Source organism: Macaca fascicularis, chromosome 3 (genome assembly GCF_037993035.2).
Source record: "Macaca fascicularis isolate 582-1 chromosome 3, T2T-MFA8v1.1".
Classification (NCBI taxonomy): Eukaryota; Metazoa; Chordata; class Mammalia; order Primates; family Cercopithecidae; genus Macaca; species Macaca fascicularis.
Genome location: NC_088377.1, coordinates 80,041,884 through 80,054,552, shown reverse-complemented (window position 1 = coordinate 80,054,552; position 12,669 = coordinate 80,041,884). Strand labels below are relative to the sequence as shown.

The following is a 12,669-nucleotide window of genomic DNA, read 5'->3' as shown; positions in this document are numbered from 1 at the left end:
ATACACCATGGAATAGTATGCAGGCATAAAAAATGAATGAGATCATGCCCTTTGCAGGAACATGGATGGAGCTGGAGATCATTATCCTTAGCAAACTAACCTAGGAACAGAAAACCAAGTACAGATGTTCTCACTTTTAAGTGTGAGCTAAATGAGGAGAATACATGGGCACATAGAGGGGCCTATCAGAGGGTGGAGGGTGGGAGAAGAAAGAGGATCAGGAAAAATAATAGGTAGTAGATTTAATATCTGGATGACAAAACAATCTGTATAACAAACCCCCATGACATGAGTTTACCAGTATAACACACCTGCACATGTACTCCTGAACTTAAAAGTTAAATTTAAAAATATATATATTTAATGTCTAATAATATATTACAGTATTCTTCATATTCAATGGCAATGTGTGAAGTGGGAAGTGTCTTGACTGAATTCGGTATTTCAGGGCTTACACTTTGACTACCCAAGACTGCACAAGGCTACATTTTCCACTGGTGAGACAAATTTGAGACACATTGCATTCAGATCTAATCTCTTAGTTCCTTAATCTTCAGTGTACCAGTAAACATGAAGACCTCCCCAGTGCTGTAGTCATCATCATATGTACAAAGGTGGCTGAGCTCTGGCTGTAGAGCTGCAGGGATATATTAGGAAGTTAGCTCTCAAGGCAAGTCATCTTCAAGCACCATATCGGCATGATCAGCATTGTAAGCAGTATCTCAGTGCTTCGTTGTTTAGTCAGAGTTTTGTACTCTATCACTCACTGTAATGTTCCCATTTGCAAAAGGTAATACATACCCTTTAAAACATCTTTGCTTTTTCTCCCATTATCTGAGATGCTAGCAGCTTCATGAAGCAGAATAACTAAGGGAAAACAGATTATATAAAGGGTTGGAGCTCAATGAAGATGCAAGAACAGCAAAAGTTATTGTAAAATTGGCTGTTTGCAGGCCAGCAAGCACATCCATATGGAGGCAATCAGTTTGTGCTACCTCTGTTTGATAGAATTCATAATATTGACTTTATCCATTAGATTTGGACTACCAGGGAATGAAATAAGCAGATGAAGAATAAGAATTTGCTAGGAAATAATTTAGCCAATCACTTCAAGAAACAGCTTTCAAAGTGTCTCTCAAACTATGTTTGCCCATTATCCCAATAATTTATTTCCCAATTATTTCATGGGAAAAGAAGGATGTTCTGTGGTCAGATAAGTCTGGAAAACACTGGATTAAGCAAAGTTCAATAGGTCTGTTTCCCTGCAGGTCACCTCAGAGTCTTTACTCTGCTAACCTAGGAACTCATCCAACAAGTTTAATTTAACAGCTCACTGTATACATAACTTTAACAGTCACTGAGACGTGACTCTTGGGGGAAAAATTGTATGTGTTTGTATCTGTGTGTGTGTACACATGTGTGCACATATGCAGAATCTGCCAAATCTTAAGAAAAAGGAACATGCTGGGAAACTGTCCTGTGAAAGAGAATAGAAACCTGAAGATTTGAGGCAGTGATAGCATTTATGAAAGCAACTGATAAGTACTCATCACTGAAATGGGTAGCTCTTTTGCCGGTTGGGGAAAACAATAATTTTTCCCCACCCAGTGTGCTGCATTTTCTAATTTTCTACGAACACTTTCTAAGAAAAAGCTGAATGAAGAACATTTGCGATGCAATCAGCTCATTAAGAAACACGCACTTTTGTGGAGATACGTACTGTCCCAGGAGACGCTCTGCGCGGAGCCTGAGTTTTTGGATTGGAGCTGCTGAATGGTTTCGCACAGTTCTAGAATGTTTGGGGCTGCACCCTCTAAGATGTTGAACCCATCAAGTAATTGCTCCAAACCACTTTATGGGATATAATGCTGTGAGTTGAGACCTGAGGGAATTGTGGTCCTGTTCATGAGTAATTACTTTTCTGTTGCCTATAGGAGGGCCAGCAATAGCAGATGAGTAGCTGAACAGTGGTTTTGAGTAATAAAACGTTCTTTTTAAAAAAGTAATGCTTTCTGTTAAACTCTGACTATATCTCTCTCCTGGTATCACAACCCAGCTTTCTTTTTGCCTTCTTTATTGCAGTTACATATGGGGCTGATGACTTTAGGGATTTCCATGCAATAATTCCCAAATCTTTCTCTCGTAAGTATATGCCTTGCTTCTGGAAAACAAAAGCATGCCTTCATCTCCTATCATGTAAATATCATATATGCATGTTCCTTCATCAACGCCTTCATTCATGCTTGAAAAAGGAGATACGTTAAATATTCACTGTTCTATTCATTAGACACCTACCGTATCATTTTTGGGTATTTATACCATGAAGTGCAAAAGGAAGGTCTAGGCAGTTGTGCGGTGTTCTGGGAGCATGGTAGTGGAGTCACAGTAAGGGTTGGAGTCGCAGTAGCACTGATGGGATTGTTGCTTCACTGATGCTGCTGGACAGCTTTGAGATTACTCTTGTGATTATCTCCTTTTTATTGAGTGTGAGGATAAAATGGCCATACTTTCTGTCACCAACAAAGAACTGAACATGGTTTCAAGATAATTTTTACAATTTTGTGGGACAGGAGAAAGAGACATGCTCTTCATCTGTGGTTCTGGAGTATTAATTTCAGAACTGAGAAGAGAAAATTGCAGGCCTCCAGGCCGTTATTCTGTGGTGCGTCGCTGCTGGAGCCAACTTACTGTTCATGCTTGTTGCCCGCAGGACCTTCTCTGATCTGAGCTGTTAAACCAAAAACAGATGTGAATTTCATTTTTCTTTTTTAGATATTGAGAGCTGATAAATGATAAATATATTTGGGTAACATCCTCAAAGAAATACTTTAAAGAACAGAGAGTGCTTTTAAAAATGTATAGAGAGCTGAATATTTAAAGTCATACAAGTTGATAATCCCCTTAGGACCTGTATTAGTAAATTCTCTAATACTATGAAGCAACATCAGAAAACAGGTTGCATTTGTTAACACTGTGACAATTATAATTATAGGCTCTAATTTAAATAGTGCCAATGACAGTTAAAGATAGTTTCTGACATTCTGGTTATCAAAAACTATCTGGTGTCTAAGGAATTTAACAGTATCAAAGTACACGCTTTTGCTTATAAACTAGATTGGCTACTTTTCCAGCCTATAAAAGTTACAGAAATCTTTCTTCTACTGATATTCCTTTGGTTCCACTTTAAAGCAATAGCTTGATACCTACTTTTGTGAGATGTATATGTATGTACATGTAAATGCTTATATATGTGTATCTGTTTACACATGAGCTTATATGAGCATATAACATAATGGTATTGGACAGGGAAATGATATTGAAGAATCATATTATTGAAGTCAATATGCACTTGAGAGTCAAATGCACTTGAGAGTAAGCTAATGCATCGTGAAACATGTTTCTGTGAAGTCTGAGGAAGGTGTCAGCCAGAGCATATTGCAGTGTTGAAGCAGACCCTTCAGTGAAGCCTTCAGTCTGTAAGATTTGCTGCATGTGAAGATGTATTAATGTTATGATACTTACAGTTTTTATAAAAGAGATGATATACACTTGGATACACTTTCTGTCTGTATTTGTGCAAATGTGTCCATAAGGTATTGGTGTCTCTCTTTCTCTTCCCCTCTCCCCAGTGTTGGAATTGTGACTATCCTCCTCACACAAGTGGCTAGTTGGTCTTGATGCCTTCCTCCACAAAACAGCAACCAAACTGTTCTGGGCCAATATCACCACCTTGTGGTCATGATGAAGAATTGCCCTCTTTGCCCTTCACAGCTCTTTTCTTCTTAAAAATTAAAAACAACCCCTTTGACCCCCTCTACTGTCCTTATTCCAGTTTGTGTCCCTAGTTACTGGAGGAAAGAAAATGTCTGTTGCTCTTTTTTATTCTCTCTATCTTTTTACTCTTCTGCCTTTCTTTTGTCTCCCTGACTTCATTCCATTTAAAGGCCTTAAATTGCTAATAAGGAGAAAAGTATTTTCTAATAAGGTACCCTGCTGAGACGAAAACAACTTTCTACATTTTAGATGATATTAAGTTATAATAAATGGTGCCATGAACCTTAAAATGCTTAAAAGTTTTATAAATCTATTTTAGAGGCAACACACACACACAAAATATATACACACACACACACACACACACACACATATCCTCTTCATCTCAAATTTTCACTTAATTACTGTGATTCAAGATATATTTTAAATATTTTCATTTCATTTTATTTTTACTTGCTAGTCACCAATGTTGCAAGAATATTTCTGTCTACCATTTTTCAAGTAAAATATTGAGCATTTCAAGCTTACGTGGCCTAAACTCACGCTGGAGTGATTGCTTCGGACTATCTTTTCAATGGAAAAATGCATTCTGAGTACCAAACATTTACTTTTTCGGTAAATATGAATACACATTCTAAAAAGGAAAGGAAAATGAAGAGGAAGCATAACTCATTGGTCAGGTGGGGACTGACAGTGTACATTATACCTATGCATTAAAAAATGTTTAATTATCCATGAGCACATACAGTGTCTGGCACAGATTCAGGCCTCTTGGCTCCTCTTGGCATCTGAGTTCCTTGTATTCTCCAGATTCTTCAATCCAAACTTGTCTATCTACCAAAGTCCACCTTCCATACAGGGGTGTGGGGTCTCTCTTAGTACTGTTGGGTGCCAATAACATAGAAGTCCTCCAAGATAGGTCAATGAGATTTTAATTTTTCCCAACTTTAAATAGCGTCTGGGAAGGAAAGCAGCTTTTGACTAGGAGTTTGAAAACATCCACTCTTCATATTTATTGTTGCATTTATTGAATAATAAAATTGGGCTCTTGTCCATTGTCTCTCAGTCAACGAAAGAGCCCAGGGTGGTCCTGAGCCAGAGTGTTCCGGGGAAAGAGAAGACCAGTCTCCATTTCATGTTCTATATTTAATCAGTTCAATTCAGCACCTTACTGAGTTTGACATTTTTCTAAGTAATGGGGTGGGGGGGTTACAAAATATTCATAAGTATCTTTCCTATCTTCTGGGAGATGTACCATTTCACTGAAGCAATACCATAGCTAAGCAGTTCCAGCTAAGAGTAACAGAGGAGGGAGTGAGCGATTTAGGAACTCACAGAAGGGCATGGCCAGGAAACTCGGGCCCTGGCAAATGTTCCATAGAGACAGCATCCATGGGGTTGAACCAAGCACAATGCCTGCATCACAGGGGCAGGCGGGTTCATGGAATTGATTCTGGGGCAGGTATGAGCAGCACCGTTTAAGGAGTGGCAGTTGTTAAGAAACTGAAGGGACTTCTCATAGGGCATTTTCAACAGAATTCAGCGGGAGCCTTGCATATCCCTTTGGGTGGGCTCCGGGGTATTATGAAGCTGCCAGGAGGTACACAGCTTCAGTAACTGCCAGTCATTCCTTCCCAACCTCCTCCTTCTTTCGTGGAGGCATCAGCTGGTGTCATTGCCTTCTGCAGGAGGATGGATTTCAAAACGAAGGGCTGCCAAAACTCACACTCTCGCAGAGCCTCCCTCACAACTGCATGTGTTCACTACCATCGACAGGCCAACCCCCACTTGTTCTTTTCTTCTAGGTAAAGGAAAAGGTCTGCGGGTCAAAGGCCCTGAACTCCTCACTCCTTGAATGGGAGGCATATTGGTGGAAGCTGTCACACAACTACAGGTGGCAGGAACCTGCCATCAGGGTTCCCACCAGCCTCCAGGGCTTGCTTCTCTGCTCTCTGTGTGGACACCCTCCGCCCCTGCAAACCCCTCTCTCAGAAGAAGCTCTTCTTGCACTCACCTCCCACTTGCCTCTCCTCAGCACCTTCTCCACCCTCAGGAGCCAAACTGAGGAAGTGTGAATCCTGTGCCATCAACCTTGCTCACAGGAATTAGTTTCAGTCCCCACTGACCGACTTCCTTCCAAACCTGCACCAGCCTGTGCTGCTCTTTTTAAAGGAGGCATGCGCACGGCTTGGCTGGTACAGAAGATTCCAGATTTCAGTGACTACAGGACTCTGTCACCCCTTCTTCTGTTTTTCTTTCTTCTGTCCACATCTGTGATTGAGCTCACCTTCAGGGAAAACCCCAGAAACCTTTTTCACACTTACATGGGAAGCCAAGACACTCTCATCCCGGGCTTGTGTTTTTAAAATGTGTATTTTAATTTCACAGGTCCTTACATTTATGACTAATAGGTTTCAGATTTTGAGATACAGTCTGTAGCTGCAACTTACGAAGATAGTTTCAAGCCCTGATTTCTGTCATCTATGAAAACAGTAAGCAAGTTGCTTATATTCTCCTCCTAGCTGGATAAGAGACCCCCATTTTCATGGACAGCCTCCTTGGGTGGACAGAACTCTCCTGATCTCGTCTATGTAACCAGCATCCACTTTGCATTTTTCCACAAAGAAACGAGGAGCTTAACCCCATTTATGGGAAATCCACACACTGCTTGAATCTAACGCGCCCCATGGTGACGACTCTGTTCCCACCAAATCCTGCCAGCGCCTGGCAGTCATCCAGTCCCTGTCTTAGACTTCACCAACCTTTCCTGTCATAACATGGCTTAGAAGCTGTCCGAATAGTGCTAGAAGCTTCCAGCCCTGGAATGCTCCGCATCTGCCATCTAAATTCCATTTAAAATGTTTTGAGCATTTGCTGATACAGGTTCCTCTGTTCATTTTCCGTTATTTTCAGTTCTTTGGCCTTGCCCACAGTGATCCGTGGATATTGTCTGCATACTCTTTTTTAGAAACCTAGAGCATGGCAGTGTCCTTAGTTTTCCTCTTGGAACTCTCTCTCTCTTCCTGAGCTGATCCTCCCTACTGCTGTTCCTACAGACTTATGTGACCAATCTTCTGTATATGTCCCTATATCTGGCCATCTAGGTGGAGATCTAGGTACCTATCTCCCTAAAATCGTACCTTGGTGTCCACATTGATCTCAGGACAGTATGTGATAGGCTCTTGTGCCTTTTTGACTAGGAGTTTGAACACATCCACTCTTCATCGTATTTATTGTCACATTTGTTGAATAATAAAATTGAACTCTCATCCATTATCTCTCAGTCAATGAAAGAGCCCAGGGTGAGCCTGAGCCAGAGTGTTTGTGTCCCTGGTTCTCTTTTGGTTCTGTTACAGCTCTCAGTGACAGTGTCATGAAGGGTAACAAGGACAGAGTACTGCTTTCAGCCACCATTTGTCCAATGAGTGACTGATCTCCAGGCCTCTGGCTTTGAGGACATCTGTGATATCTATGGCAGCATCCATTGCGGGCTTTCCCCTATGCTTCTGCTTCCTTCCTGTCACATAGCTTTGCCGCCTCCTGCAAGCAGCCTGCTGTAGCAGAACTGGTGATCCTGAAGCCAGAAACCTGAAGGTCATGTCCAGTGCTTCCCTGCTGTTCTGTTCCCCGCCTGCAAGCGCCCACACACTTAGCAACAGCACACACCATAGAGCACACCGAAGAATCCCAGAAATACTCATTCTTAATGATCCAGAAAAACAAGTGATAACTTCTGGCAAGTTCTAATAGGCCATATGTACCCGTGGGAAAGCAAGAGTCAATTCTCTGTAGCTGGTTGCCTCTGAATTTATGAAGTCAAGCCAAGTAGGGGAATATGCCAAGGGGATTATCCCCATGCCTGTTCTTCTGCGTGGCGTCCTTTTTCTAGCCTCAGAAGCACTCCGCCTACACCTTCTCTACAGCCCTCGTCTTAGCGCCTGTTTTTGAAAAACTTGCTACACCAATCTTAATTTGGTCCATTGTGTTCTAATCTTATATTAAAAGCCACAAGATAAATGATTAAAAATAATCTTAGATTAAGGAGTACACAGATCTTTGCAACCTCATTGTGTTTCCAGAGCAGGCTGGTGTAGACACTGGTGAGCAAGGAGGACCTAGAGAATTAGCTTCCTCCCAAAAAGATGCACATCCTCTACCTGAGAGTACCGATTCCAGAGAACTCAGTGGTGGTTGAGCACCATTGCCTCAACAGCCAACCAGACTCACTTGCCTGCCTATCTCTTTATTTTCCAAATATCTTATCCCTGGCAGTGGGGAGAGGTTAGCAGGAGGCTGCTCAGATGCTCTGAGTCTCTGATCTTCAGGATCTGAAGGGAAGAGCATTTGGAGAATCCCCACTGCTGGATTTCTCAGGACAATTCTGCATAATGCCAGGATCTGAGGGAGGAGACAGGCAGCTCTGTTCATCCTCTGGTGCATCCTCACTTTTGTGGTCTCCAAGTCCAGCATGTCTCAGTTAATTCATTTCATTATTCATCTGTAAGTCATTTCGCTAAAGAGCTAAAGGGAAAACACTGGCAGTACAGTTAGCCCTCCATTTCCATGGGTTCAGCCTCTGGAAATTCAACCCACTGTGGCCTGAAAACACAGTATTCAAGAGACACGGAACCTGTGGATATGGAAGGCAGATTTTTCGTATCCACAGGTTCTATAGGGCCAATTTAGGGACTTGCACATCCACAGACCTTCAGGAGTCCCAGAACTGATGCACTGCAGTTACCAAGAGATGACTGTGTAAGTGGATGCTGGGGCCAGGCTGCCTGCAGTTACCTTCCAGCTCTGCCACTTGCCAGCTATGTGACCTTAGCAGATTGTTCAACCTCTCTGTGCCTCGGCTTCTTCAACTGTAAAATAGGATAATGATAGCACTTCCCTTATGGAGTTGTTGTGAAGGTTAAATAGCAGAGAGCAATTAATGTGCTGTCTGCCCAGCATGTGGTATTGGGGTTAGGTGGAAGACTATACTGGGATCACTGGGGGTGAGCCTCCACGTGCCATGCCCCAGCCACTGTCCTCAGCTAACTTCTCATCAGTCAGCCCTGTTAGGCTGGTGCTATAATAAATTCCATTTTCATGGATGAGGAAATCAAGGCACAGAGAAGTTACATGACTTGCCTAAGATCTCAGAGCTTTTAAATAGTGCAGCTAAGATTCCCGACCAGGTATTTTTATTTCAGTGTCTGAATTGTAGTTCTGTAAATCGAGAGGAACTCGCTGAAATAAAATAAGCTTGGAGTGTTATTAACTAAGTTGGTTATTTAAAACAGTTGTTCTCAGTCCTCAGGATACGTTAGAATCTTTTGGAGGGTTCAGTAAAACAGACTGCGGGCCTGCCCCAGAGTTCCTGAGCCAGCAGTTCTGGGGTGAGCCCGAGAGTCTGTGCTTCTAGTAAGTTCTCAGGTGATGCTGATGCTGCTTCTCCAGGGACCAAACTTTGAGAACCATTGATTGAAAATGTTGATCAAAAATTATGTAGTCTACGCTGAGCACAGTGGCCACACCTGTAATCTCAACACTTCGGGAGGCCAAGGCAGGTGGATCACTGAGCTCAGGAGTTCGAGACCAGCCTGGTCATCGTGGGAAGACCCAGCTCTACAAAAAATACCAAAAACAAAAATGGCCGGATGTGGTGGTGCAAACCTTTAGTCACAACTACTAGGGAGGCTGAGGTGGGAGGATCACTTGAGCCCGGGAGACAGAGGCTACAGTGAGCCATCCCACTGCACTCCAGCCTGGGTGACAGAGCAAGACCCTGTCTCAAAAAAGAAATATTTAGTCTTGATTGTCATCTATCTCATCGATCATTTTACTTGGCAAAATTTACCTACCTACTCTTAATTAGTCTGTAAAAATGGTTGTTAAAATGATGGCTTTCAGTGTAACTACAAATTCTGTTAGTCATTTTAGTGTTGGATTCACCAGTGTATCATCAGTCAGTGTTTCTGATGTATGTAAATGAAATGTTTCCTACTTTCTTCAGGAAGAAAAATATTCAAATGACATAATTACCCTATGATGTGTGACTTAAAGGCAACAGTAATGCAGAGGCAATAGTGGTCATTGTATTCAAGACACTAAAAGTTCACCTCCCACCCTCCCCGCCGGCACACACACAAGCTTCTTTCTCTTTGGGAAAAAAAAAAAAAAGCTCTTCCAGATATCTACATTCATAAACTATCCCAATTAACCCTTCAGTGAGTGGAAGAAGTGTAAGAAATGATTACCTCTTCTTTAGAACACAGGGTTCGTTTATGTTATTTAAGATAAACAGGAATTCAAATGGTCATGTATCGAAGAAACAGAAAGATCTTCCAGAAATCTGAAGGGGAACTGTGGTCAGAACTCTGAGCATTTTTATGTTTACTGAGTTTTGTCCCAAAGTGTATTAATGTTTACATGCCACAAGGAAAGGTAGCATCACAAGTAAGTGACATTTTCAGGCTTGTTAACCACTTATTAGGTATTTTGCCAAACAAGTTCTCACATCCTAGAGAGCTGGATTGTGTGACCCAGTACCCACCCTCTAGGGCAAAGTGCCCATCTGAAGGGTAGGGTGTAGGAATCGGCTTCAGACCACTCCTGACATGAACCTGCTTAAAATGGGGGCCCAACTCTAAAGTGGGAACTATGTAAATACCCTTCTAGTGCATTTTCAGACCCTCGCCAATGGGGCCTATGGAGAGGGCTGGCAGATCTCCCTGTGACCCCAGGTGCATCCCAAGGCCTGCCACCAAAGCCCTCTCAAGTCTGAATGCATGGCGAGTTCAGGCTGCTCTCCCCTTGGTATTTGCTAAGAACTTCTGTTTAGTAGCTCTCCACGCCTATTTGATTGTCTTTTTGCTGCTGTGTTGTTTTGTTGCATTTTTTTTTTTGCAATGACACTGAGTGGCCTCCTGTATTGTTTCTTTCAGCCAGTAATGTTAAAGTAGAGACTCAGAGTGATGAAGAGAATGGGCGTGCCTGTGAAATGAATGGGGAAGAATGTGCGGAGGATTTACGAATGCTTGATGCCTCAGGAGAGAAAATGAATGGCTCCCACAGGGACCAAGGCAGCTCGGCTTTGTCAGGAGTTGGAGGCATTCGACTTCCTAACGGAAAACTAAAGTGTGATATCTGTGGGATCATTTGCATCGGGCCCAATGTGCTCATGGTTCACAAAAGAAGCCACACTGGTAAGGCCTGGCTCAGTTTTTCCTTTAGTGGCCTGGAGAAGGTGCATGGGGTTTGAAGGAGGAAAGCATCCTGTCTTCCTTGAGTGTTCTGAGCATGTTTCAAATTGACTGGTAGCTCAGTTGTTGCAAGCGATTGGTTCCAAGTGGTACCGAGTCATAGAGTCATTATTCTGGTACGGCCTTGAAAAGGACTTATCAACAGGTACCAATTCCACCCTATACGTAAAACAAGGGGAAAGTGAACAGCATCACATGAGAGGCCTGGCGAGGGCCTGCTATTATAGTAACACATACTAAGTAGTCTCAGCTGAGCCCTTAGGGTACGTGTGCTAGTCATCACCCTCCACAAAACAGAAAATCCTGATACACCAAAATTTACTCCTCAAATTTTCCAGAGAAACCATGAGTAAAATGTGTGTTTTAATGGTATTCAAACTAACAGGGTTTGATGTGTAGAAACAATAGTGAATGATGGAATAGCAGCAAAATTGAGTTTTCAGAAAGACCTCAGATGAGCTTTCAAATGATTTGCCCTCTACCAGGGGAGACTGAATCAGATGCTTCTATTACCACTGGTTATCAGCTCAAATTCCTAAAGAACTTCATCCCAAATCCTCTGTCTTACTGAAAGGTTTACTGGAAGTATAAGAGAATGTCATGTTCTGTGTCCAGAAAGGAAAGAACACGGGCACCCTAGTGTCAGCGAGTTGTGCTCAGGCTCACAGGATGCCCCCTCACCAGGGACGTGGGAACACAGCGAGCCCCAGCTGGCCTCGCTCTGCCAGTGTTTCTAATAGTCGGTCACGTTGATGGAAGTGTCACAGAGTTGTCCAACAGAACTGTCCAGTCACCACCACTCATGGTGCTGAAGGGTCTTAGAAGTAAAATATGAATGGCACACACTTATTTAACTGTCGGCAGGAGGTTTCTTATGAATTGAAGAGAAACTTTTCTTTGCATGGGAAGCTGTTCTAAAGTTGGGTAAAACACAATAGATCCACCACCTCTAGCAGCCACTGAAAGCTGGAACGTGAAACATAGAGACCCTAAGCCATCACTGCCTCTGAGCTGGCATCATTAGGTCAGCATAAAGCTAGCGTCTCCCACTGCAAAACCCAAGGGGAAGAATTAGTTGAAAATCCTATTTTAAAGGCCTAGCAGATTCTATAAGATACCTCAGGAAAGTGATGACGATGACTTGACATCAGACCCTCGTGTGCTGCTTCCGTGCGGGCAAACAAAAATATGTTTATCAGAAATTAAGCAGAAATTAAGAAAATTTCGTGAGCCAAAAAAGCTATATTATCAGGAAATGCAGATATTTGTGGGGTTGTAATTTTTATATTTGAATCAGGGCAGTTTCCAAACTGATCCATTCCATTTGTAGTGTATCTGAAAAACTGTAAAAATAAGTTGATGTCAATAGATACCCATCTTCAATAAAAATTCAAATTCTAAAATTAAGCAAACTTTGCTTTTTCTAATGGCCCCTTTATCCTCAAATTACCCAGTGAAATAGACCGATCACACTCAGCCCTAAGTGAAGCAAGCGTCCACGAGAGTAGTCCCAGCCTCGCCTTTGTGATGAGGTGGAAGTTAACATGAAGGTAGGCTACCCTGTGATAGACACTTAACAGGATACTCCGAGACCCGTAGTAATACATCCCCGATGAGGAATAGACCTCACTAATGAATTACTTGC

At 42.4% G+C, this 12,669-nt stretch overlaps 1 protein-coding gene across 50 annotated transcripts in view; it reads left to right on the top strand.

Moving 5' to 3' along the window:
* The window catches only part of IKZF1 (IKAROS family zinc finger 1), a 100,236-nt gene that overhangs the window by 62,238 nt on the left and 25,329 nt on the right, over positions 1 to 12,669 (top strand). For 17 of the 50 annotated variants that reach the window (XM_074035009.1, XM_045389128.3, XM_045389124.3 and 14 more), the window contains exon 4: positions 10,707 to 10,967. The exons of 16 other annotated variants lie outside the window; for them this stretch is intronic. In XM_074035009.1, the coding sequence (XP_073891110.1) occupies positions 10,707 to 10,967 (261 nt within the window). Of the gene's footprint in view, positions 1 to 2,082; positions 2,143 to 10,706; positions 10,968 to 12,669 lie in introns of all 50 variants that reach the window. 17 more of the 50 variants (XM_045389122.3, XM_015447413.4, XM_045389126.3 and 14 more) reach the window with 2 other exon arrangements.